The 26,579-nt window shown below is 42.2% G+C and overlaps 1 protein-coding gene across 1 annotated transcript in view; it reads left to right on the plus strand.

Annotated features, from left to right (window-relative positions):
* The window catches only part of grid2 (glutamate receptor, ionotropic, delta 2), a 1,097,559-nt gene extending 1,071,293 nt beyond the window's left edge, over positions 1-26,266 (plus strand). Inside the window, exons 15-17 of the mRNA XM_059963403.1 lie at positions 2,184-2,424; positions 4,377-4,418; positions 25,540-26,266. Coding sequence (XP_059819386.1) covers positions 2,184-2,424; positions 4,377-4,418; positions 25,540-25,962 — 706 coding nt within the window. The 3' untranslated portion in view covers positions 25,963-26,266. The remainder of the gene's footprint in view (positions 1-2,183; positions 2,425-4,376; positions 4,419-25,539) is intronic.
* The last annotated feature ends 313 nt before the right edge of the window (positions 26,267-26,579 follow it).

Below are 26,579 nucleotides of genomic sequence, written 5' to 3' on the forward strand. Positions count from 1 at the left end.
ATTTATGGACAGAAAATAGGGACAACACACGTGCCTGAAATAGACAAACTGGACACTATCTGAAAATTGTGTTACAAACTCATGGCATTATGCCAGCTAGGATGAAGAGTCATATCATGTGCCTGTCACATTGCATGATCTTGACAGTCCTTTTCATCCATTCTTATTGGAACTTGCAATTTATTCCAATAAACAATGTGCTAGAGGATATCAGCAGCTCTAACAGCATCAGTGAGAGCGGAAAGAATTGTTGGCACTGCGACCGGGAATCTGCCTCTTGCATTTTATTCATCTTTTTATGAAAGTCTAAGTACATTTATGATCTTTGCTGAAATATGCATTTGACTAATTCTTGCTTAAAAGGCAGGAGCCTGTGCTGTTGGACATGGGACTGGTTCCAAACTGTGCTTTCTTTGTACAGCCTGCCCTCTTGTGGAGATCATCAAAATTGTAGCTGGGGAGCTCAATGATTCTCAGTCCTGACCTTGCCACAAGACGGACTGAGCCAGTATTGAAATTGTCATGGAGCCGAGACCCTTCGTCAGGACTCAGCCCGAAACATTGACAATGCTTCTCCCTATAGACGCTGCCTGACCTGCTGTGTTCCACCAGCACTTTGTGTGTGTTGCTTGAATTTCCAGCATCTGCAGATTTCCTCATGGTTACGACATGCACACGTGTGCATGTATGTGTATTTACATAACTGCTCATACAAATGCACAGACTGCATAACTGCCTGTGCACACATCTATAGTTTCTTCATACATGCACACCTATATTCACATGCATGATCACACGCATATGAATGTGCATGCACAGACATATATACATGAACACACACACACACATAGAGTCATGTCAGCTATGACTCATTTGACAATTCTTTCACTTCTGAATCAAAGCATCTCTGGTATAATTTAAGACAATTGCACAACACGTCAGAGATCTCTCACATTAGAAGAAATGCAAAAGCTTTTTCTCCCTCAGGCTGACATAAGAGGATAATTTAGAAGAAGAGCCAGAAGGTTTTTTTGATTTCCCATATATTGTTTATCCCTCAGTCAACATCAGACAAACAAAATATTTGGTCACTTGTGCATTGCTCTGCGTGGGAGATTACAATGTGAAAATTTTATCTGCCACATTTACTCCATTACAGTGAAACACATGCACCAAGTTTGTTGCCTGAAATATAAATAGGGGGCACCCTGAAAGAAATGTGAAGGTTACTATGGAAATGGGGCTTTGTTTTGTTATATTGAAATATATATGTGAATTACATATATATTGGCTATAATTTGCTCATTTGCAAATGTACAATCCCTTTTTAGCACAACAACGATGACCTCAAGGCGTAACTTGTGAGAGTTCTCCAGAGTAAACATGTTCAAAATTCCTTCTCTTCTCCATTCTAAAAGGACACCACTTTATTCTGAGGCTGTGTCCTCTGGTCTTAGACTCCACCACCATAAGTAACATCCTCTCCACATCCATTCCATTGAAGCCTTTCAACATTCGATAGGTTTCAATGAGGTCACCCCCCATTCTTCTGGATCCTGTAGGCACTCCTCTACTGTCACGATGAGACCACACACAGGTAGGAGGAACACCACCTTATATTCCATCTTTGTAGCCTCCAACCTGATGGCATGAACATCGATTACTCAAGCTTCCCTCTCTCACCTTATCTTCTTGCCCACCCATCCCCTCCCTCTGGTACTCCTAACCCCTTTTCTTTCTTCCATGGCCTTCTGCCCTCTCCTATTAGATTCCCCCTTCTCCAACACTATCTCTTTCACAAATCATTTTCCCAGCTCTTTATTTTACCCCTGTCTTTCCCAGTTTCACCTACCACCTTATGTTTCCCCCTCCCTCCCCCCACCTTCTAAATTGACTCCTCATCTTTTTTTTTTCTCCAGTCCTGCCGAAGGGTCTTGGCCTGAAACGCTGACCATACTCTTTCCCATAGATGCTGCCCAGCCTGCTGAGTTCTTCCAGCATTTTGTGTGTGTATGTTGATATGTTTATTTTATTGATGAACATATTTACAATGTACACACATATTCATTGCTGTGTCAAACAACTACCTGGAGAGTTTGGTGGCGTGTAGTTGTTTTTGGAAATCAAAGGAATAATTTACATTCACAGACTTTCTGGTGATCATTGTTCGTCTTTCATCCTAGGATCCTGGAGCTTCTGCAACATGGGGACCTTGACATCCTGAAGCACAAGTGGTGGCCAAAGACAGCCCAGTGTGACATCTCCTCCCCGAACAGAGCCCACCAGAAAGGCAGTGCACTTGACCTGGCTAGCTTCGCTGGTGTCTTCTGCGTTCTGGCAGCTGGAATAATCTTGGCCTGCCTCATAGCGATCGTGGAGAACTGGTGGAACAGGCGGAAGGGATCCCGTGTCCCATCCAAGGAGGTAAATTCCCAAGTCCTGTAGTTGTCACCATATTCTCACAGTGATGCATTATCAGCAGTCTGTCCCCATGCAAAGAATTCATATCTAGGCGTCAAACCATATGGCTTGGGCATCTGAAGCCAGTTTCCCTCGTAGTGTGATTGTAGCAAGGTAATGAGAAGGAATGCCAAGATGAACAGAGGGGCAAATTGAACATAACTGGGGCCAGATTAAAAAGAGTACTAGGGTAGTCTCTTAGATGAATGAGAGGTAGTTTCATTGAAATATAGTAAGTACTTCCAGGATTTGAAGTGCCAGATGTTTCTCCTGACTTCCTTGTGTAAAGCCAGAGGTCAGAAATTCAAAATAAGGGATCAGCCATTCAGGGCAGAGATGGGGAGTAATGTCTTCACCCAGGGGGTAATAAATCATTAGAATTCTCTACCAAGAGGGCCATGGAGGGTTATTTGCTGAATAAATTTAAGAGAGAGGCTAATAGATAGGGAAGAATACAGAGTTAGTGCAAGGAAATGACCCTGGGGTGAAAAAACATCCAACAGATTCTATTGTGTAAAAGCAAGCATGAGGAACAAATGGCCTACTCCTATTTCTATAAAGTACATACATCTATAAACATACTGACCCATCTTGTGACCTCCTCACACTTTGTTATCACATCACCAAAATGGCAGACAATTCCATCTAATGATTTAAAGCTAATAAAACTGCCCATAAAAATTTCCTATCAAAATCAGCTGAAGATAGATGATCATGCCATTGGTCAGGAGGTGGACTTTAAGGAGGGTCAGAATGGACAGGATTTTAGGAAAGCAGCTCCAGAGAGAGCCTGCTGAAGGTATGACCGTCATTATTGGGACAACAAGTAAGAGATGTACGAGAGTTAGTGGCATATGGAATTCTCAAGGGTTGTTGGAGAGCTGGATGGGGATTACAGAGTTAGCTGCCCAGAAAGAAGCTTGCAGAGGATAGTTTTAAAATTAATCTTGCCATGAGAATAACCATCCCAAATACAAGACAAATCGGACATGCGGATTTCATTAGTGTTACTGGAGAATTTCCAGTCACAGCGTGAGCAAGTGAATCCATTTGGTTGCTCTCCATAGGGAATTTGGTATTACGTAAAAAAGGAGATAATCTGGATCAGTGCTCATGGGGGAAAGGCCAACCTGTAAGCAGGACATGACTGGTCAGGAACACCAATCATGTGAGAATGGTGGCACATTTTCAAAATTCAATGAAACTATATTTCAGAACTGGAGTGTAAGTAGCTATTGCAGCAGAACAAAAATTTACTTATCTAGCACTTTACTAGCTAAGCTACATCAAGTAGACCACATCTGAGAAGAAGTGTTCAAGCAGACAGACTGGTGGAGGATGGGAGCTGGAGGTGTATACATATATGATGTGCTAACGTATTTGATTAACTAGCACCTGTCAAATAAGCTTTTGCTACATCATATTTAATGTAATGATCATTATCAATCCCCATTTTTATACAAAAGTTTTGAGTTTGCATTAATACATCTCATCAAATTGTAAAAAAAATGAGGAGCAGAAAAGGAGAATATTGAAGTTACCTTATAATTTATGGATTTAAAGTGTGGAAAGTTTGGCATAATACAACACCACTGCATTGCATGGCTATGGGGTGGCAATGTGATGCATCCTTGTACAGCTATTCAAAATGTTGAGCTAGGAATTTATAATGCCTGTTCCAAGAAGCTAGCCAAATTCCCGTGGCCTAGGGCACAGTAATCAGAGAACTATGCTGTTTCAAATCAATGTGGCAAAGTGATTTATATTGACACAAGTTTCTATGTTATTGGATTTGCATTACAATTTGTAGGCTAGTCCATGAACGCTGAACATTTTCTTTTAAAATCTTGAATGAAAGTCTTTATTTTATAAACATTTCCTTATGGATTTAATTGTTATCCTTTACCATTTTAAAGCCGTTTCTACACAGTGGGATGGAGAACAAGGTCTACAATTTGGTAGGTATCTGGTAATTAGAATCAATAGGTGGGGGGATGTGGTTTATGTGTATTTGGGGGAGGGGCAATACTGCACTCTGGGACCATGGAGTGAAGGGTCTGGGTTCTGGAGGGTACATGGAGGTAACCTATCAAAAATGATCCACTATAGAAGGAGACAGATCTCTGGAGAAGGTCTGGTAGGCCAGAATGGTGAAATATAGTTCTATTCACTAACAGATACCCAAACTGTTCTTTAAAACTAGGAAGTGGAGAGAAGATTGAGATAAGGTACCCACACCAAATTTCAGGTTCTCTGCGAATGGTGAAATCGCTACTTTTCATTTTCTTAATTGCATATAACCATTGGTGACACGGCCAATAATGACATTATCCTGAACCCAACCTATCTGTTGTTTCTTTCCCGTTCTCCACCATTAGCCCATCACTCACACACTTTTTTCCACTGGTTCCCCTCCCCTTACTCTTTCCATCTCCCCACCCCACCTCCCTTAATTAGTTCTATGCTCCCGTTCCTATCAGATTCTGTCACCTGCAGCTCTTGGTTGCCTCCACCTCCCAGGCTCTGTAGTTATTTCTACCCATCCCACCTCAATCTAACAATCACCCTCCTCACCTATCACTAATCAGCTTTTGCTGTACCCCTTCCTTTCACATCTTTATACTGGCCATCCCCCTTCTATCTCTCAGTCCAGATGAAGGGACTTGTACCGAAACATTGACTGTCCATTTCTTTCAACAGATGCTGCCTGTTTCTGCTGAATTCCTCCAACATCTTGTGTGTTGCTTCAGATTACAGCATCTATAATCTTGTGTCCCCATTTATTGAGTTTCCCTAATTGGCCTTAAGAAGAAGAGGATGAGCTACCATCCAATGTAGTGAAGATGGCCACACAGTGTTAATGAAGAAGCCGTTCTAGGAGTTAGACCCTATGATGATGAAATAACATTGATACCTTACCAAGTCTCAATGGTGTGGGAGTTGTGGAGGATCTTGCTGATTTATGATTGATTTCTCGTGCCTTTGACCATTCTATCAAATTTACTTGATTATTTCCTCCATAATCGATGATTAATTGGTCTAAGTTTGAGCTCAACTTAATTGCCAAAGGAAAGCAATTTCAATTAATCTACCCGTCAAAAGTCCTGACGTAAGTCGAATCATTTGATACTAAAAAGCATCTGTGAATGGCTGATAGAGGTTAGAATGAAAGGAAAGTCAAGCAGGGCATTGTATAGGTCTTTCAAAACACTTGATCTCAAAACAGCATCACCTTTCTTGACTCCAGGAGGAAGCTCCAGCTGAGCATAGGTTGGAACAATTGGCCTATTTTTATGCTTCACATTCTATGCATACAAATCATTAAGTGACCTACATATACCTTCCGTTGGTTGTAATAAACTATTGCAGTTTTCAGAACATTGCTGAATGTGTATTCAAATATAAAACAAGATAATTTGACTGCCACATCATATAGATACACTAAATTCCCTTCTATTATACTTAATTGAACTCAAGTCAGATTGCCTCAATATAAGATTAGTCACTCATTAGTCGCTTGTGGTGTGATTAATATTCTGAGTTGTGTATATTTCAATGCGAGAACTATTGTAGGAAAGGCAGATGAGCTCAAGGCATGGATCAACGCATGGAATTATGATATTGTAAGCATTAGTGAGTTTTCATTGCAGGAAGGGCAGGACTGACAGCTCAATATTCCAGGGTTCTGTTATTTCAGACGCAATGGAGTGGGAGGGAGGGAAAAAGATTAAAGGGAAAGAGATGGAGTTACTAGTCAGGGAAAGTGTCACGGTAGTGTTCAGTCAGAGCAGACTGGAGAATTTGCCTTCTGAGGCTTTATGGGTGGAAATGAGGAATAAGAAAGTAATGACCACATTAATGGGGCTATATTAAAGAGAGACCAACAGTCCGAGGCATTTAGAGCAACAAATCTATAAAGCAATTGCAAGCTGTTGCAAGAAACATAATCAGAATCAAGTTTATAATCACCGGCATGTGACATGTAATAGTAGGTGATTTTAACTTTACACATATTGAATAGGACTCCCACACTGTAAAACTCTAGATGGGATAGAGTTTGTCAAATGTGTTCAGTAAAGTTTCCTTCATCGGTACATAGAAACCGCAACGAGAGAGTGTGTGATACTTGATCTTCTACTTGGGAATGAGACAGGGCAGGTGACAGAAGTTTGTGTAGGGGAACACTTTGCATTGGGTGATCATAATGCTATTAGTTTCAAAGTGAATATGGAAAAAGATATGTCTGGTCCGCAAGTTGAGATTCTAAATTAGACAGAGGCCAATTTTGATGGTATCAGAAAAGATCTGGCAAGTGTGGATTGGGACAGGGTGGTTTCTAGCAAAGGTGTTCTCGGTAAGTGGGAGGCCTTCGGAAGTGACATTTAGAGAGTACAAGCATGTATGTGCTAGGCAGAACAAAACGTAACAATAACAGGTTGAGGGAACCTTGGTTTTCAAGAGATATAGAGGCTCTGTTGAAGGAAAAAAAGGAGGCGCATAGCAGGTATAGACAGGTTAGAACAAATGAGGTACATGTGTAGTATAAGAAATGCAAGTGCGCACTTAAGGAAAAAATCAGGAGCGCTAAAAGTAGGCATCAGATTGCTCTAGCAGACAAGATAATGGAGAATCCTTTGGGATTCTACAAATATGCTATGAGCAAAAGGATTGCCCCTGGTATTAGTATAAAAGGCAAGTTTCCTAATTTCCTGTTTCCTGCTGGGGAAGAGTATATGCTCAAAGAAAGCGGAGACCAAAGAAAGGGTGACAGTATTCAACTGTCAAGCACTCTCTCCTACTAGATCATGACAAGGCCATTCAGTCCATTGTTCAAGTTGTGAATGAATCTGTTCCAAGCTCCATTCACTCATTTTTTTCTCCATATTTTTCTTCAAAGTTATATCCAACTCAGCTTTGATCATGTCAATAGGTCCAGCAACCACCTAGCCTTTTGAGAGAAGGACAGCTTTCCATGAAAAGGTGCCTCATGAATTAATTTCTGGATAGCCTGCTCCTAAGTGCCAAGAACTGCCTCATGGGGAATTTCCTCACTAATGGAATTACATTTCAAACTCAAACCTATGGAATACATTCATTATTTTCCAAGCTCAGTTACATCTATTATCAAAATATAAGAAAACACAAGCCAAGTACATCAAACCAGATCTCACAGTTGAAGATTTGTAAAGGGGAAGAGGATGAGGAGTTGACGATTAACATGAACAATAAGGATTACTTGTCCCCTTGAGATGCTTTACATTTTTTCAGTAAATATGAGATGAGTAAACTATATGCCACATTGCAATACATAAAAATACCCTTAGTGGCCTACTTTGTAGGTACACCCATACACCTTCTTGTTAATGCAAATATCTAATCAGCCAATCATGTCGCAGAAACTCAATGCATAAAACCATGCAGGCATGGTCAAGAGGTTCACTTGTTGGTCAGACCAAACATCAGAATGGGGAAGAAATGCAATCTAAGTGACTTTGACCATGAACTGATTGCTGGTGCCGGACAGGGTGTTTTGAGTATCTCAGAAACTGTGGATCTCCTGGGATTTTCAATAGACAATAGACAATAGGTGCAGAAGTAGACCATTCGGTCCCTTGAGTCTGCACCGTCATTCTGAGATCATGGCTGATCATTCACTATCAATACCCAGTCCCTGCCTTGTCCCCATATCCCTTGATTCCCCTATCCATCAGATTTCTATCTAGCTCCTTCTTGAAAGCATCCAGAGAATTGGCCTCCACCGTCTTCCGAGGCAGTGCATTCCACACCTCCACAACTCTCTGGGAGAAGAAGCTCTTCCTCAACTCTGTTTTAAATAACTGACCTCTTATTCTCAATCCATGCCCTCTGGTACTGGACTCTCCCAACATCTGGAACATATTTCCTGCCTCAATCCTATCAAATCCTTTAATTATCTTAAACGTTTCAATCAGATCCTCTCTCAATCTCCTCAAATCCAGCGTTTACAAGCCCAATCTCTCCAATCTCTCTGCGTAAGACAGCCCTGCCGTCCCAGGAATCAACCTAGTGAATCTACGCTGCACTTCCTCAATTGCCAGAATGTCCTTCCTTAAACCTGGAGACCAAAACTGTACACAATATTCCAGGTGTGGTCTCACCAGGGCCCTGTACAAATGCCAAAGGACATCCTTGCTCTTGTACTCAATTCCCCTTGTAACAAAGGCCAACATTCCATTTGCCCTCTTCACTGCCTGTTGCACTTGCTCATTCACCTTCATTGACTGGTGAACTAGGACTCCTAGGTCTCTTTGCATTTCTCCCTTACCTAACTCTACACCGTTCAGACAATACTCTGCCCTCTTGTTCCTGCTTCCAAAGTGGATAACTTCACATTTATTCACATTGAATGACATCTGCCAAGTATCTGCCCACTCACCCAGCCTATCCAAGTCTCCCTGTATTCTCCTAATGTCCTCTTCGCATGTCACACTGCAACCCAGTTTAGTATCGTCAGCAAACTTGCTGATATAGTTTTCAATGCCCTCATCTAAATCGTTGACATAAATCGTAAAGAGCTGTGGTCCCAATACAGAGCCCTGTGGTACCCCACTAGTCACCTCCAGCCAGTCCGAGAAACACCCATTCACTGCTACCCTTTGCTTTCGATCTGCCAACCAGTTTTCTATCCATGTTGAAACCCTGCCCCCAATGCCATGAGCTCTGATTTTACTCACCAATCTCCTATGTGGCACCTTATTGAATGCCTTCTGAAAATCTAGGTACACAACATCCACTGGCTTACCCTCGTCTAACATCCTTGTTACACCCTCAAAAAACTCCAACAGATTAGTCAAGCATGATTTGCCCTTGGTAAATCCATGCTGGCTCGGCCTAATCCTATTACTGCCATCAAGATATGCCACTATTTCAACCTTAATAATGGACTCAAGCATCTTCCCCACGACTGACATTAGGCTAACAGGGCGATAGTTCTCCATTTTCTCCTTCCTTCCCTTCTTGAAAAGTGGGATAACATTAGCCACTCTCCAATCATCAGGAACTGATCCTGAATCTAAGGAACATTGGAAAATGATTACCAATGCATCCGCAATTTCCTGAGCCACCTCTTTTAGAACCCTCGGATGCAGACCATCTGGACCCGGGGATTTATTAGCCTTCAGTCCTACCAGTCTACTCATCACAGTTTCTTTCCTAATGTCAATCTGTCTCAATTCCTCTGATATCTTATGACCCTGGCCCATCCATACATCTGGGAGATTGCTTGTGTCCTCCCTGGTGAAGACAGTTCTAAAGTACACATTAAATTCTGTTGCCATTTCCCTGTTTCCCATAACAATTTCTCCCAATTCATTCTTCAAGGGGCCAACATTGTTCTTAACTATCTTCTTTCTCTTCACATAGCTAAAAAAGCTTTTGCTATCCCCTTTTATATTCCTGGCTAGACTGAGCTCATACCTGATTTTTTCTCTCCGTATTGCCTTTTTAGTTAAGATCTGCTGTTCCTTAAAACTTTCCCAATCATCTGTATTCCCACTCATCTTAGCCCTGTCATATTTCTTTTTCTTTAATGCTATACAGTCTCTGACTTCCTTTGTCAACCACTGTGGCCCCTTCCCCCTCTTTGAATCCTTCCTTCTCATTGGAATGAACTGCTTTTGCATCTTTTGTATTATCTCCAAGAATATCTGCCACTGCTGATCCACTGTCTTTCCTGCCAGGGCATCCGCCCATTTAACTTTGGCCAGCTCTTCCCTCATGGCTCCGTAGTCTCCTTTATTTAATTGCAACACTGACACCTCTGATCTGCCCTTATCCCTCTCAAATTGTAGATAAAAACTTATCATGTTATGATCACTACTTCCTAATGGCTCCTTTACTTCAAGATCACTTATCAATTCCTGTTCATTACACATCACCAAGTCCAAAATAGCCTCGTTCCTGGTTGGCTCAAGCACAAGCTGTTCCAAAAATACATCCCTTAGACACTCCACAAACTCCCTATCCTGGGGTCCAGCACCTACCTGATTCTCCCAGTTCACCTGCATGTTGAAATCTCCCATAACGACTGCATTACCTTTAGCACATGCCAATGTTAACTCCCTAATCAACTTGTACCCAATATCCATGCTACTGTTTGGGGGCCTGTACACAACACCCATTAGGGTCTTTTTACCCTTACTGTTCCTCAGCTCAATCCACACAGACTCTACTTCCCCTGTTCCCAAGTCACCTCTTGCTAAGGACTGAATCTCATTCCTCACCAACAGGGCCACCCCACCCCCTCTTCCCATATTACTGTCTCTACGATAGCACGTATACCCTGGTACTCTCAATTCCCAGGCCTGATCCCCTTGCAGCCATGTCTCCGTTATCCCAACAATATCGTAGTTCCCCATTTTCATCTGAGCTTCAAGCTCATCTGTCTTATTTCTGACACTATGCGCATTCAAGTATAGAATTCTTAGCCCATTCCTCCTCTCTTTGCTTAAAACACTGTCTACTGTACCTAACCCAGCTCCTTGAACTTCCATCGGGCTAATTGCACCCTGAATTTTGATGACCTTCTCAAGATCACCCAAACCTTCTACACATTTAACTCCTTCTGACCAACCCTCTGGATCTGGATCCCTGCCCCCTGCACATCTAGTTTAAACCCCCCCGAGCAGCACTGGCAAACACTCCTGCAAGAATGTTAGTACCCCTCCGGTTCAGATGTAGACCGTCCCTTCGAAACAGATCCCAATGTCCCTGGAACAAAGACCAATTATCCAAAAACCTGAACCCTTCCTTCCTGCACCATGCTCTCAGCCTCGTATTAATGTGCATAATCATTCTATTCTTCGCCTCACTCGCACGTGGCACAGGTAGCAATCCCGAGATTGTCACCCTGGAGGTCCTGCCTTTCAGCTTCACTCCTAACTCCCTGAACTCTCTAAGCAGGACCCCCTCACTCACCTTACCTACATCGTTGGTCCCTACATGGACCACTACATCTGGGTTCATGCCCTCGTTCTCAAGAATAGCCTGCACCCGATCTGAGATGTCCCGGACCCTGGCACTAGGGAGGCAACATACCATCCGAGACTCCCGATCTGCCCCACAAAATCTCCTATCTGCCCCCCTGACTATAGAATCCCCTAAAACTATCGCCTCTTCCCTCCTCCCCTTTCTAGTTGAGGGTTCAACCTCTGTGCCAGAGGCAGGACCACTACAACTCATTCCTGGTAGGTCATCCCCATCAACAGTATCCAGTACGGTATACTTATTGTTAATGGGAATGGCCGCAGGGGTGCTTTGCTCTCTCTGCCTGCTCCCCCTGCCTCTCTGGACCATCACCCATCTGCCTACTTCTTGGTTTTTTTGGTGTGACTACCTCCCGATAGCTCCTATCTATCTCTGCCTCTGCCTCCTGAATGATACGTAGTTCATCCAGCTCCAGCTCCAACTCCCTAACTTGGGCTGATAGGAGCTGCAGCTGGACGCACCTCTTGCAGGTGTGGTCATCAGGGACAACTGTGTTGACCCTGACTTCCCACATACTGCATACGGAGCACACCACTGCTCTGACTGTCTCCCCCATACCTGAACTGAATTAATAGAATAAGTCTAAAAAGCACCTAGCTTTTCACACACAAAGGTCTCTAAATTTTACAGAGAATGACATGAAAGACAAAACACATCCAGTAAATGGCAATTCTGTGGGCAAAAATACTTTGTTAATGAGAGAGGTCAGAGGAGAATGGCCAGACTGGTTCAAGCTAACAGGAAGGTGAGAGTAACTCAAATAACCACACGTTACAACAGTAGTGTGCAGAAGAGCACCTTTGAATGCATGTCACATCAAACCTTGAAAAGCACAGCCTATAGTAGCAGAAGACCATGGACATACACTCAGTAGCCACTTTCTTGTTCACAGGATTTACCTAATTATGTAGTCCCTAAGTGTATTTCCTACTAATCCAACGAATTTGACATTATTAAACCATATGGGCTGTTCCAGTTACATATTGGAATGTTGTGCTGATACCTGTCAACCAGCTAGACCATTTTGACAGGGAGATAATAAGGGAACAGCCAATGTAAAGTGAGCGAACTGCGTCAATGGGTAAAACTGAATTGCAACAATCATGGTCACAAGTTATTAAATTCATCTGTTCACTCCAACAAAAGTTAACACTTGTTAACATACACGCAATATACGGAATAAGGCAGATGAAATGCTGTGCAGTTAGAGATTGGCAGCTATGGCATTGTGCACATCATTTAGACATGGCTGAAAGAAGATCATAGTAGGGAGCTTAACATCCAAGGAGGTACATTGTATTGAAAGAACAGGTAGGTAGGCAGAGGGGTTAGTGTGGCTCTGTTGGTTAAACAAAAAATTGAAAGCAAAAGCTTAGAAAAAGGATCAGAAGATGCAGAATCCTTTTGGGTAGAGTTAAAAAATTACAAGGATTAAAAAAGGCTTGATGGGAGTTATATACAGGCCCCCAAACAGTGGCCAGGATGTGGGATATAAATTTCAATGGAAAATAGAAAAGGCATGTTATAAAGGCAATGTTACGATAGTCATGAGGGATTTCAATAGGCAGTTAGCTTGGGAAAATCAGGTTGGTTTGGTGCTGGATCCCAAGGGGGGAAATACGTAGTATGCCTTTGAGATGGCTTTTTAGAACAGCTTGTGGTTGAGTCCACCAGGGGAAAGGCTATTCTGTATTGGGTGTTGAGTAATGTTGAGTAATGAGATTTGATTAGTGAGCTTGTTAAAGGAAACCTTGGGAGGCTGTGATCATGATATGATAGAATTCACTCTGCAATTTGTGAGGGAGAAAATAAAGTCAGATGTATCAGTATTTACAATGGAGTAAAGGGAATTATGCAGGCATGAGAGGAACTGGCCGAAGTTGATTGGAAGGGGGACACTAGCAGGGGTGATGGCAGATCAGCAATGGCTGGAGTTTCTGGAAGCAATTCAGATGGTACAGGATAGATACATCCCAAAAATGAATATTCTAAAGAAGGATGAGGCAACCAATTGTGACAAGGGAAGTTAAAGATGACATAAAAGCAAAAGAGAGGGCTCATAATATAGAAAAAAAGTGGAAAATTAGATGATTGGGAAGCTTTTAAAATCCAGCAGAAGGCAAACTTAAAAAGAAACATTAGAAGAGAAAAGATGAAGAGTTATGAAGGTAACCTAGTCAAAAATATCAAAAAGGATACCAAGCATTCTTTCAGAGATACTGTATAAAGAGTAAAAGGGAAGCAAGAATTAATATTGGACCTCTGGAAAATGGAAGCTGGAGAGGCAGTAATGGAGGAACAAAGAAATGGCAGACAAATATAATGAGTATTTTGTGTCCATCTTCACTGTGGAAGACAGGAGCAGTACTCTAGAAATGTGAGAGTGTCAGAGGGCAGAAGTGAGTGTTGGTGATACAACTAAGAAGGTGTTTGGGAAGCTGCAAGGTCTGAAAGTAGATAAGACACCTGGACCAGATGGGCAGCCCCCAAGGGTTCTGTAGGAGCGAGCTGAGGAGATTGTGGAGACATCAGTAATAATCTTTGAATAATCACTTGCATCTGGATTGGCTCCAGAGGAATGGAAAATTGAAAATGTCACTCCACTCTTTAAGAAGGGAGGCAGAGGAAAGAAATTAATCGGCCAGTTAGCCTAACTTCAATGATTGGGAAAATGTTGGTGTCCATTAGTAAGGATGAAATTTTGGAGAACTTGGAGATGCATGATAACGTAGCGAAAGTCATCATGGTTTCCTTATGGGGAAATCTTGTCTGACAGATCTGTTGGAATTCTTTGAGAAAATAACAGGCAGGATAGATAGAGAGTGAGTAGATGTTTTATACTTGAAATTTCAGAAGGCATTTGACAAGGTGCCACACATGGTATTACATGGTATTAAGAGCCCATGGTATTACAGGAAAGATACTGGCACAGATAGAAGATTGGCTAACTGGCAGAAGGCAAAGATTCTCAATAATGTGACCTATCCTGTTTTACAGCCAGTGACAATAGGTGTTCCACAGAGATCAATATTGCGTCTGCTTCTTTTTACGCTATATGTTAATGATTTGGATGATGGAATTGAATTGACTTGATTTGCTATATCCTTCACTTACACGAGGAGTAAAAAATTTTATGTTATGGCTCCGTCTAAATATGCAATGTGCAATCATAGTAATTTATAATAAATAGAACAGTTCAATGTAACACAGTGTGCACTCAAATCAGCGTGAGTTCATCAGTCTGATGGCCTGGTGGAAGAAGCTGTCCCGGAGCCTGCTAGTCCTGGCTTTTATGCTGCAGTTCCATTTCCCAGATGGTAGCAGCTGGAACAGATTGTGGTTGGGGTGACTCGGGACCCCAATGATCCTACAGGCCCTTTTTACACACCTGTCTTTGTAAATGTCCTGAATCATGGGAAGTTCACAACTACAGATGCGCTGGGCTGTCCGCACCACTCTTTGCAGAGTCCTGAAATTAAAGGGGGTACAGTTCCCATACCAGACAGTGATGCAGGCAGTCAGGATGCTCCTAATAGTGCCCCTGTGGAAAGTTCTTAGGCTTTTGGGGCCCATACCAAACTTCTTCAACCACCTGAGGTTAAAGAGGCGCTGTTGTGCATTTTCCACCACACAGCTGGTGTGTACAGACCACCTGAGATCCTCAGTGATGTGGATGCTGAGGAACTTAAAGCTGTTCTCCCTCTCAAACCCAGATCCATTGATGTCAATAGGGATTAGCCTGTCTCCATTCCTCTTGTAATTCACAACCAGCTCCTTTGTTTTTGCGACATTGAGGGAGAGGTTGTTTTCTTGACACCACTGTGTCAGAGGGAGATTTGATGGCTTTGTGGTCAAGTTTGTAGATGATACAAAGATAGTTGGAAGGGGAGGTGGTGTTGAGGAAGCAGAAAATCTACAAGAGGACTTAGAGACATTGGGAGAATGGGCAAAGTGACAGATGGAATGTAGTGTAGGGAACTGTATGGTCATGCATTTTGGTAGAAGGGATAGAGCAAACAGACCATTTTCCAAATGAGGAGAAAATTCAAAATTCAGAGGTACAAATGGACTTGGGAGTCCTTGTGCAGGACACCCCAAAAGGTTAACTTGCAGCTTGAGCCAGTGATAAGAAAGGCAAATACAATGTTAGCATTCATTTCAAGAGGACTAGAATATAAGAGCAAGGATGTGATGCTAAAGCTAGAAAAAAGTACAGTTAATGTTTCAGGCTGAAACCCTTCAGCAGGACTGGAGAAAAAAGTACTTTATTTCCTAGATGCTTTCTGGCCTGCTGAGTTCCTCCAGCATTTTGTGTGTGTGTGCCACGGGAATAATTTTGGGAATGAAAGGGTTAAAGTATGAGGAGCATTTGATGGCTTTGGGACTGCAGTCGCTGGAGTTTAGAAATATGAGGGGAAACATCTGAAATCCATCTTATGGAAATGTTTGATGATGAACCAATAAAAAACTAAATTACAAAAAAAAAGAAATTTGAGGGGAAATCTCACTGAAACCTATTGAATATTAAAGGGTGTAGGCTCAGTGGATGTGGAAAGGATGTTTCCTATATTGGATGAGTCTAGAACAAGAGGGCACAGCCTCAGAATAGAGGAATGTCTGTTTAGAACAGAGGTGAAGCAGTGAATTTTTGGAAATTATTGCCACAAGTGGCCAAGTGGTTTGAGTATATTTAAAGCAGAAGTTGATTGTTTCTTGGTTAGTCAGGGCATCAAAGGTTATGGGGGGAAGGCTGAAGAATGGGGTTGAGCGGGATAATAAATCAGTCATGTTGGAATAGCTGAGTAGAACTGATGGGCTGAGTGGCTTAATCCTGCTACAATTTCTTATAGTCTGTGGTATGAATTTCATTCATAATATTGAGTTGAGCAATCAGTTTCATCAGTATTCAGAGAATGGATCAGTCTGTCAGGTAAAAATTAAGACTGAGTTTAATATAATTGAAGCATAATTTTCAAACATAATGCATCTATTTATTTTTCTCATGCCATTTGTAACTGATGCATTAGAAACTTCAAAAGCAATATCAAATAAAAACAACCTAAAGCAGTCATGACAACTAGAAAGAACTTAGAATTATTTTAAGTTTTGCATGACCTTGTGAGGTGTCAAAGCTATTAAAGTATTTTTGAAATTTGTACCAACTAATTAAGTTCTTTGGAAATACCTTATGGCCAATAAAATAATTTTGAAATAATTTACAAGCCAATAAAATACTCCTAGAATATTTAACAGCCAATAAAATGTTAAATGGCTAAACGAGTACTTTTAAAATGTCAATGGAAATGTCTGCAATCTATAGATAACTAGATTTGCCCAGGCAACAATATATTATAGCAACAATCATACAGGACATATCATCAAAGAAGGCAGGACTTCTTTTCAGAGCGGGCAGCGGAGTCCGTGGAAGCAGATTCCTGGGCTTTGGCTAAGTGGGCTTCAGCGTAAGGGGACTTCGGTAAGCCTGTGTGATTGCTCGCTGAGGGGAAGAAGGTAAGGTCGCTAGGTGCTTTTTAGACTTATTCTATCAATTCAGTTCAGGTATGGGGGAGACAGTCAGAGCAGTGGTGTGCTCCGTATGCAGTATGTGGGAAGTCAGGGTCAACACAGTTGTCCCTGATGACCACACCTGCAAAAGGTGCATCCAGCTGCAGCTCCTATCAGCCCGAGTTAGGGAGTTGGAGCGGGAGCTGGATGAACTACGGATCATTCGGGAGGCAGAGGCAGAGATAGATAGGAGTTATCAGGAGGCTATTTTGGACTTGGTGATGTGTATTGAACAGGAATTGATAAGTGATCTTGAAGTAAAGGAGCCATTAGGAAGTAGTGATCATAACATGATAAGTTTTTATCTACAATTTGAGAGGGATAAGGGCAGATCAGAGGTGTCAGTGTTGCAATTAAATAAAGGAGACTACGGAGCCATGAGGGAAGAGCTGGCCAAAGTTAAATGGGCGGATGCCCTGGCAGGAAAGACAGTGGATCAGCAGTGGCAGATATTCTTGGAGATAATACAAAAGATGCAAAAGCAGTTCATTCCAATGAGAAGGAAGGATTCAAAGAGGGGGAAGGGGCCACAGTGGTTGACAAAGGAAGTCAGAGACTGTATAGCATTAAAGAAAAAGAAGTATGACAGGGCTAAGATGAGTGGGAATACAGATGATTGGGAAAGTTTTAAGGAACAGCAGATCTTAACTAAAAAGGCAATACGGAGAGAAAAAATCAGGTATGAGCTCAGTCTAGCCAGGAATATAAAAGGGGATAGCAAAAGCTTTTTTAGCTATGTGAAGAGAAAGAAGATAGTTAAGAACAATGTTGGCCCTTTGAAGAATGAATTGGGAGAAATTGTTATGGGAAACAAGGAAATGGCAACAGAATTTAATGCGTATTTTAGATCTGTCTTCACCAGGGAGGACACAAGCAATCTCCCGGATGTATGGATGGGCCAGGGTCATAAGATATCAGAGGAATTGAAACAGATTGACATTAGGAAAGAAACTGTGATGAGTAGACTGATAGGACTGAAGGCTAATTAATCCCCAGGTCCAGATGGTCTGCATCCAAGGGTTCTAAAAGAGGTGGCTCAGGAAATTGCGGATGCATTGGTAATCATTTTCCAATGTTCCTTAGATTCAGGATCAGTTCCTGATGATTGGAGAGTGGCTAATGTTATCCCACTTTTCAAGAAGGGAGGGAAGGAGGAAACGGAGAACTATTGCCCTGTTAGCCTAACGTCAGTCATGGGGAAGATGCTTGAGTCCATTATTAAGGTTGAAATAGTGGCACATCTAGATGGCAGAAATAGGATTAGGCCGAGCCAGCATGGATTTACCAAGGACAAATCATGCTTGACTAATCTGTTGGAGTTTTTTGAGGGTGTAACAAGGATGTTAGACGAGGGTAAGCCAGTGGATGTAGTGTACCTAGATTTTCAGAAGACATTCGATAAGGTGCCACATAGGAGATTGGTGAGTAAAATCGGAGCTCATGGCATTGGGGGCAGGGTTTCAACATGGATAGAAAACTGGTTGGCAGATAGAAAGCAAAGGGTAGCAGTGAATGGGTGTTTCTCAGACTGGCTGGAGGTGACTAGTGGGGTACCACAGGGCTCTGTATTGGGACCACAGTTCTTTACGATTTATGTCAACGATTTAGATGAGGGCATTGAAAACTATATCAGCAAGTTTGCTGACGATACTAAACTGGGTGGCAGTGTGACGTGCGAAGAGGACATTAGGAGAATACAGGGAGACTTGGATAGGCTGGGTGAGTGGGCAGATACTTGGCAGATGTCATTCAATGTGAATAAATGTGAAGTTATCCACTTTGGAAGCAGGAACAAGAGGGCAGAGTATTGTCTGAACGGTGTAGAGTTAGGTAAGGGAGAAATGCAAAGAGACCTAGGAGTCCTAGTTCACCAGTCAATGAAGGTGAATGAGCAAGTGCAACAGGCAGTGAAGAGGGCAAATGGAATGTTGGCCTTTGTTACAAGGGGAATTGAGTACAAGAGCAAGGATGTCCTTTTGCATTTGTACAGGGCCCTGGTGAGACCACACCTGGAATATTGTGTACAGTTTTGGTCTCCAGGTTTAAGGAAGGACATTCTGGCAATTGAGGAAGTGCAGCGTAGATTCACTAGGTTGATTCCTGGGATGGCAGGGCTGTCTTACGCAGAGAGATTGGAGAGGTTGGGCTTGTAAACGCTGGAATTGAGGAGATTGAGAGGGGATCTGATTGAAACGTTTAAGATAATTAAAGGATTTGATAGGATTGAGGCAGGAAATATGTTCCAGATGTTGGGAGAGTCCAGTGCCAGAGGGCATGGATTGAGAATAAGAGGTCAGTTATTTAAAACAGAGTTGAGGAAGAGCTTCTTCTCCCAGAGAGTTGTGCAGGTGTGGAATGCACTGCCTCAGAAGACGGTGGAGGCCAATTCTCTGGATGCTTTCAAGAAGGAGCTAGATAGAAATCTGATGGATAGGGGAATCAAGGGATATGGGGACAAGGCAGGGACTGGGTATTGATAGTGAATGATCAGCCATGAGCTCAGAATGGCGGTTCAGACTCGAGGGGCCGAATGGTCTACTTCTGCACCTATTGTCTATTGTCTATTGTCTATCATACAAAGTTGATGGAGATCACTTGGTTCATCATACCTATGACAGCTCTTTTTTTATATTTATTTATTCAAGGCATTGTTAGAAATAGCAATGTTATTTATTCCATACCTAATTGCTCCTGGACTGAGAATGGTTAAGTGTGAGTCATATTCGAGGTATGAAAAACAGAACCTGCTGGAAATACTCAACAAGACAGACAGTATCAATGGAAGAAAAATAAAGTTACCATTCCAGACCATAATCCAGCCTATTGAAAGCCAATATATATGCTTTGACACTGTATTCAGAGTATCACAGAATTAGGTTTATCATCAATATCTTTATAACATAATTTTTTAGTGGCAGGAGTACAGTCCAAAGACATAAGACAAGCATAAATTACAAAATAAATAAATAGTGCAAAAAAAGCAAGAACAATAATGTAGTCTTCATGGGTTCATGGACCCATTCAGATATCTGAATGAAGCGGAGAAGAAGTTGTTCCTAAATCATTGAACTTCAAGCTTCTGTACCTCCTCCCTGTGGTAGTAATGCAAAGAGGCCATTTCCAGCTTGGTGAAGGTCTTTAATGGGTGGAAGCCACCTTCTTGAGGCACAGACATTTGAAGATGTCCTCAATGGTGGGCTTTTGCCCTTGGTGGGACTGGCTGAGTCTACAACCCTCTGCAGCCTTTTGTAATCCTGTGCATTGGAGCCTCCGTGCCAGGCAGTGGAGTCTTTTTCAATAGTACATCTAACGAAATTTGCAAGAATCTTTGGTGAAATACCAAATCTCCATAAGACATATGAGCAGAATTAGGCCATTGAGTGTGCTCTGCTATTTCATCTTTGCTGACCCAATTTTCCTCTCAGCCCCAATCTCCTGCCTCTTCCCCCCATCCCATATCCTCTATGCCCTGACCTATCAAGAATCTATCAACCTCTGCCTTAAATACACCCAATGACTTGGCCTCCACAGCTGCCTGTGGCAACGATTTCAGATTCACCAATGTCTGGCAAAAGAAATTCCTCCTCACCTCCCGATTAAAAGGACACCCCTCTATTCTGAGGCTGTGTCCTCAGGTGTTAGACTCCCCCATCATAGGAAACAAACTCTTCACATCCACTCTATCAAGGCTTTTCACCTTTTATGTTGCAGCTCATCCTGTTGACTGCAATTTTGCCCTGTCACCAGCCTCTCCTTGCTAGGTGCCTCTGTTTGAAAACCAGCTACCTCATCTTTAGCACTGTCACTCTGGTTCCTTTCCCCCAGCCAAATTAGTTTAAACCCAGCTGAACAACTCTAACCAACCTGCCCAGAAAGACATTGCCCTTCCCCCTTTCGGATTCAGGTGTAACTCATCCCTTTTGTACAGGTCTTACCCTCCGCAGAAGAGATCCTAATGATCCTTAAATCTGAACCCCTGCCCCCTGCACCAGATCCTCAGCCACACATTCATCTGCCAAATCAAACTATTCTTATCCTCACTGGCACGTGGCAGAGGCAGCAATCCAGAGGTCCTGGAGGTCCTGTTTCTCAACTTTCTACCTAGCTCCCTAAAATCTCTCTTCAGGACCTCCTCATCTTGTCTACTTATATCATCTCAAACTCCGAATGAATTAGAGGCAGTGGTGTGCCATCTTCATGATTCTATCAGTCTGTTGGATCCAGTACAAATCCTTCACAATTTTGACACCCAGGACCTTAAAGCTGCTCACCCTTTCCACAGCCGACACCTCAATCAATTCCACATTTCAGTGTCATTGTCATCCAACCATACATGAATACAGCCAAACTGAACTGCATTATTCCAGGTGCAAAATGCAGTACAGTACCAACATTCATACACAGCATAAGGCACAGCAATGAAAACTGATGCATGTTCTCCCAAATTCTCCTTCCTGAACTTCAAATTCTCCTTCCCCCATTTTTTGTATCTCTTCTCTATCTTCAGTCCAGGTGAAAGGCCTTAACCCAAAATATTAATTGTCCAGGTCCCTCCACAGATGCGGCCTGACCCATTGAGTTCCTCCAGCTGAGCACAACACCCTTTTTTTTTTATTCTTTATTTTTTGATCAGCACACCACTTTGAAGAATTTGTAAAGTAAAATAGCTATAAAATTAGAACTTGTAAAGAAATATAGGTAGCTATATTATTAGATTGGCATCCCAACCTCTTCTTCCAGAGGTGTAGGGAAATGTAACTAAAAGTTCAAAGTAAATTTATTATCAAAGTAATCAAAGTACATATAATTCACTAAGAAATAGAATAGAATCAATGAAAGACCATACCCAACAGGACAGGCAAACAACAAATATGCAAAAGACAAGACAGCAAATTCAAATGAAAAAATAATCATAAAAAGTAAATAAATAAGCAATAAGTATCAAGAGCATGAGATGGAGAGTCCGTGAGAGTGAATCCATAGGTTGTGAGAACAGTTCAGTGATGGGGTGAGTGAAGGTCAGTGAAGTTATCCCCACTAGTTCAAGAGCCTGATGGTTGAGGGGTAATAACTATTCCTGAACCTGGTGGTGGTGTGAGTCCTGAGGTCACTCCAGCTTCTTCCTGAAGGCAACAACCAGAGGAGAGCATGGCCTGGATGGTAGAGATCCTTGATAAATGCTGCTTTCCTGAGACAGCACTGCATGTAGATATGCTGAATTGTTGGGAGAGGGTTTTACCCATGATGGTAGATCCACTACTCTTTGTAAGGTAGTCATAAAGAAGGGAAGACAATGGCTATATTTTATTAGGAGTTTGAAGAGATTTGGCATGTCAACAAATACACTCAAAAACTTCTATAGATGTACCATGGAGAGCATTCTGACAGGTATGGAGGGGCTACTGTACAAGACCAAAGGAAGCTGCAGAAGGTTATAAATCTAGTCAACTCCATCTTGGGCACTAGCCTACAAAATACCCAGGACATCTTTAGGAAGCGGTGTCTCAGAAAGGCAGTGTCCATTATTAAGGACCTCCAGCACCCAGAGCATGCCCTTTTCTCACTGTTCCCATCAGGTAGGAGATACAGAAGCCTGAAGGCACACACTCAATGGTTCAGGAACAGCTTCTTCCCCTCTGCCATCCAATTCCTAAATGGACATTGAAGCTTTGGACATTGAAGCTTAGGACATTACCTCACTTTTTTTTTAATATACAGTATTTCTGTTTTTGTACATTTTTTAAAGCTATTCGATATACATAATTGATTTACTTGTTTATTTGTTATTATGATTATTTTATTTATCATTATTATTTTTTTTCTCTCTCTGCTAGATCCTGTATTGCATTGAACTGCTGCTGAAAAGTTAACAAATTTCACATCACAAATGCCAGTGATAATAAACCTGATTCTGATTCTGACATTCCATTCAAAGGCATTTGTGTTTCCATATCAGGCTATGATGCAACCATTCACTATACTCTCCACCTCACATCTATAGAAATCCGTCAAAGTTTTAAATGTCATGCCAAATCTTCACAAACTTCTATGGAAGTAGAGGCATTGCCATGCTTTCTTCATAATTACAGTTGCATGCTGGGGCCAGGAATGATAATGCTGAGGCATTTAAAGTTGCTGACCTTCTCCACCTCTAATCCCTCAATGATGAATGGCTCATGGACATCCAGTTTCCCCCTCCTGAAGTCAATAATCAGCTCTCTGGTCTTGCTGACATTGAGAGAGAGGTTGTTGTTGTTGTGGTGCCACTCAGCCAGATTTTCAATCTCCCTTCTATATGAAGAGTCGTCACCACCTTTGATTTAGCCAATGACAGTGATGTCATCAGCAAACTTGAATATGACATTGCACCTGTGCAATTAAGTCATAATTATAAAGCTAGTAGAACAGGAAGCTAAGCACACAGCCCTGTGGTGCAGCTGTCTTGATAGAGATTGTGGAGGAGATGTTGTTCCCAATCTGAACTGGCTGGGGTCTGCAAGTAGGGATATCAAGGATCCAATGCACAAGGAGGTATTGAGGCCAAGGTCTTAAAGCTCATTGATTAATTTTGAGGAGATGATGGTATTGAATGCCTCGCTGTAGTGATTAAAGAGCATTCTGATATATGTACCTTTGTTGTCCAGATGTTCCAAGGTTGAATGAAAAGCCAATGAAATGATATCTGCAAACACGAGGAAATCTGCAGATGCTGGAAATTCAAGCAACACACGCAAAATTCTGGTGGAACAGCAGGCTAAGCAGCATCTATAGGAAGAAATACAGTCGACGTTTAGGGCCGGGGCCCTTTAGTCTCAGCCTGAAATGTCGACTGTACTTCTTCCTATAGATGCTGTGTTCCACTAGCATTTTGTGAAATGATATCTGCTGTGTTTTCCACTGAGTCATATATCAGGCCGAGAGACTAATTGATCATCCTCTCAGCTTCTGCTCCTTTCCCCACCTATCCTATATTTCCCAACAGGAATGTATTTGTGTGTTTGATGTTATTAGTGATCAAACTGGGGACTTAATCCTTCTTTGGTTCCAAGCCTGGCCTTGTAAGCCTTAATAGAAAGCAGATGTTTGATCACATGAAGGTGAGATTTTAGAAACAGAGAATACTGGAAAAAAAATTTGTAGGTCAGGCAGTATCTGTGGAAAGAGAAACAGGTCTGTGACCCTTCATCAGAAATGGGAAAGGGAGAAGCCAGTTATTTGGATTACAGAGAAATGGAAGAGTGAGATTGGTGGTAAAAGGGGATAGAGCTGGATGACCTGATGTGGCAGTTAAGAGGCAGAAAAGATCAGATTAAGCTTTTATTTATGTAGAATATATTACCAATGTGTTATTATAATGTGCAGACTGATCCACTGAGAGAAAAAACAGTAAAGGGGACATGGATGGGGATGCAAAAATGGCTGGTTTTCAGAAACAATGAGTTTTCTAAAGTCAGAGGACTGAATTAAATCCAGTAGACTGTAATGTACCCACAGGAAAGATGCGATATAGCTCCTCAAACTTCAACATCAAAGTCAAAGTTGAGTTTATTGCCATATGTTTAATATTGGTGTCAGGGATTGTAGAGGAAAATTGGCCCAAGGGCAGAGCAGTGAAGACAATTCAGCAGTGAACGATAACTAATAACAACGGAGGGCTACAGAACAAAAGAGAACAAAAACAAAACACAGCAGGCAACAGAGTAAACTTCAGCCAGACAGAATGAACTCTAGGAGCAACTGGTTGAGGTCAGATGTTTCAATGAATGAACAAGGACTGCGGATGAGAAGCAGGTTAAATAGGCTGCAGGTCATGAGTATGAAATGAGTGGCAGGTGACTCCTGTTATCTGGGAGGGGCCTGCATGTGCTGGCCTGACATATGGATGCAAAAGTACAATGAGCAACTTACTTGGAGCAATATCACTGGCATATACAGTGTATCAGCTATACATATTCATATGAAAAACTTAAACATAAAATTATACAAGAAAGACACAAGTAGAACAAAAGAAGACAAAGTTCACTGCTGTGTAAAGTGACATGGTGTTTTTATACTAAAGTAGTGATTAAGACTGTGCTGGTTCAAGATCCAGATGTTGGTGTGGGACATCAGGCTTCTGTATGTCCTGCCAGATGATAGCTGCAAGAAGATGGTATAGCCCAGATGGTGGGGGTTTTGGGAGATTTAACATAGCAGTTGATACCGTCAGTGCCAATGACAAGGCCAGTGATATACGGAAGACTTCAGTAACATTTTGCCTCTTCTTTGCTCATGACCAGTCCAGACATCTGTCACAGGAATTGCTTGAAGGTATCACATCACTGACAAAGCTTTCTCTTCTGCAGGACTCCCCTTCCCTCCTCCTAAAGTGGCTCAGATCAGACTGGTTCCAGTCCAGGTCCTGATGGATATTTTGACTCTAATTTCTCTCTCTTTCTCTTTCTCTCTCTCTCTCTCTCTCTCTCTCTCTCTGTTTGCTCCCATTGACAGGATGATAAGGAGATTGACCTCGAGCACCTACACAGACGAGTCAACAGCCTCTGCACAGACGACGACAGCCCCCACAAGCAGTTCTCCACCTCGTCGGTAGACCTGACTCCCCTGGAGGTGGACACCATTCCAACGCGACAAGCTCTTGAACAGATCAGCGACTTTAGAAACACGCACATCACCACCACTACCTTCATACCAGAGCAGATCCAGACTATAAGCCGCAGCCTGTCAGCTAAAGCCGCCTCGGGCTTTTCATTCGGGCCAATGCCTGACCACCGAACTGGCCCCTTCCGAAGCAGGGCACCCAACGGTGGCTTCTTCAGAAGTCCCATTAAAACCATGTCCTCCATCCCCTACCAGCCAACTCCATCATCTGTGTACAACCTCAACAACGACCCTGACCGGGGCACCTCTATTTGAATGTCACATTTCAAGCCCTTTTCCTTCCAACCAGGACTCAGTTTGTGAGACAATAGAATTTGTGGTAGGACTAACTTGAACATGCTTTCTCTTTGTTTTTTTTTAAAACAAGAAGCCAGGATCTTAGTTACAGCTTTCCCAGATATAATCGCAATAACCAGCCTGTTTGAAGCAAGTATGTTTATTTCCGCTGCATCTGGATTCAATGCTTTTGCTGATGACTATTTCATGTGATATCCCATTTTGGACCAATAGCACGACTTACCATTAAAAGTAATGAACATTCAGGCCACAAATTCCAGAATGTTACATCTTATAGGGCTGCTTATATATGAAGCCATCACGTGCTTGTAGAGATATTTCTGGCATATTGTTTCAAAGACGGAAATAAAGTTAATGTGTGTGTGATCCTTGCATAATTTTTTTAGAAAGGGAGAAAGGTCGAGAGGTTGTACTATGTGCAGATGTTTTCTACTGTACAGTTTAGATTAAATCCAGTTTTTTCCACATGCCCAATTCTGTTAGTCCTCTATTCCAGGGTATTAGTAAGTTCACTATTGCCTGATGTAAATGTCAGCATTTCCTTACTGGGCGTAGCCTTTGCTCCCAGTGCTGAA

The sequence above is a fragment of the Hypanus sabinus genome, chromosome 3, assembly GCF_030144855.1.
Source record: "Hypanus sabinus isolate sHypSab1 chromosome 3, sHypSab1.hap1, whole genome shotgun sequence".
Classification (NCBI taxonomy): Eukaryota; Metazoa; Chordata; class Chondrichthyes; order Myliobatiformes; family Dasyatidae; genus Hypanus; species Hypanus sabinus.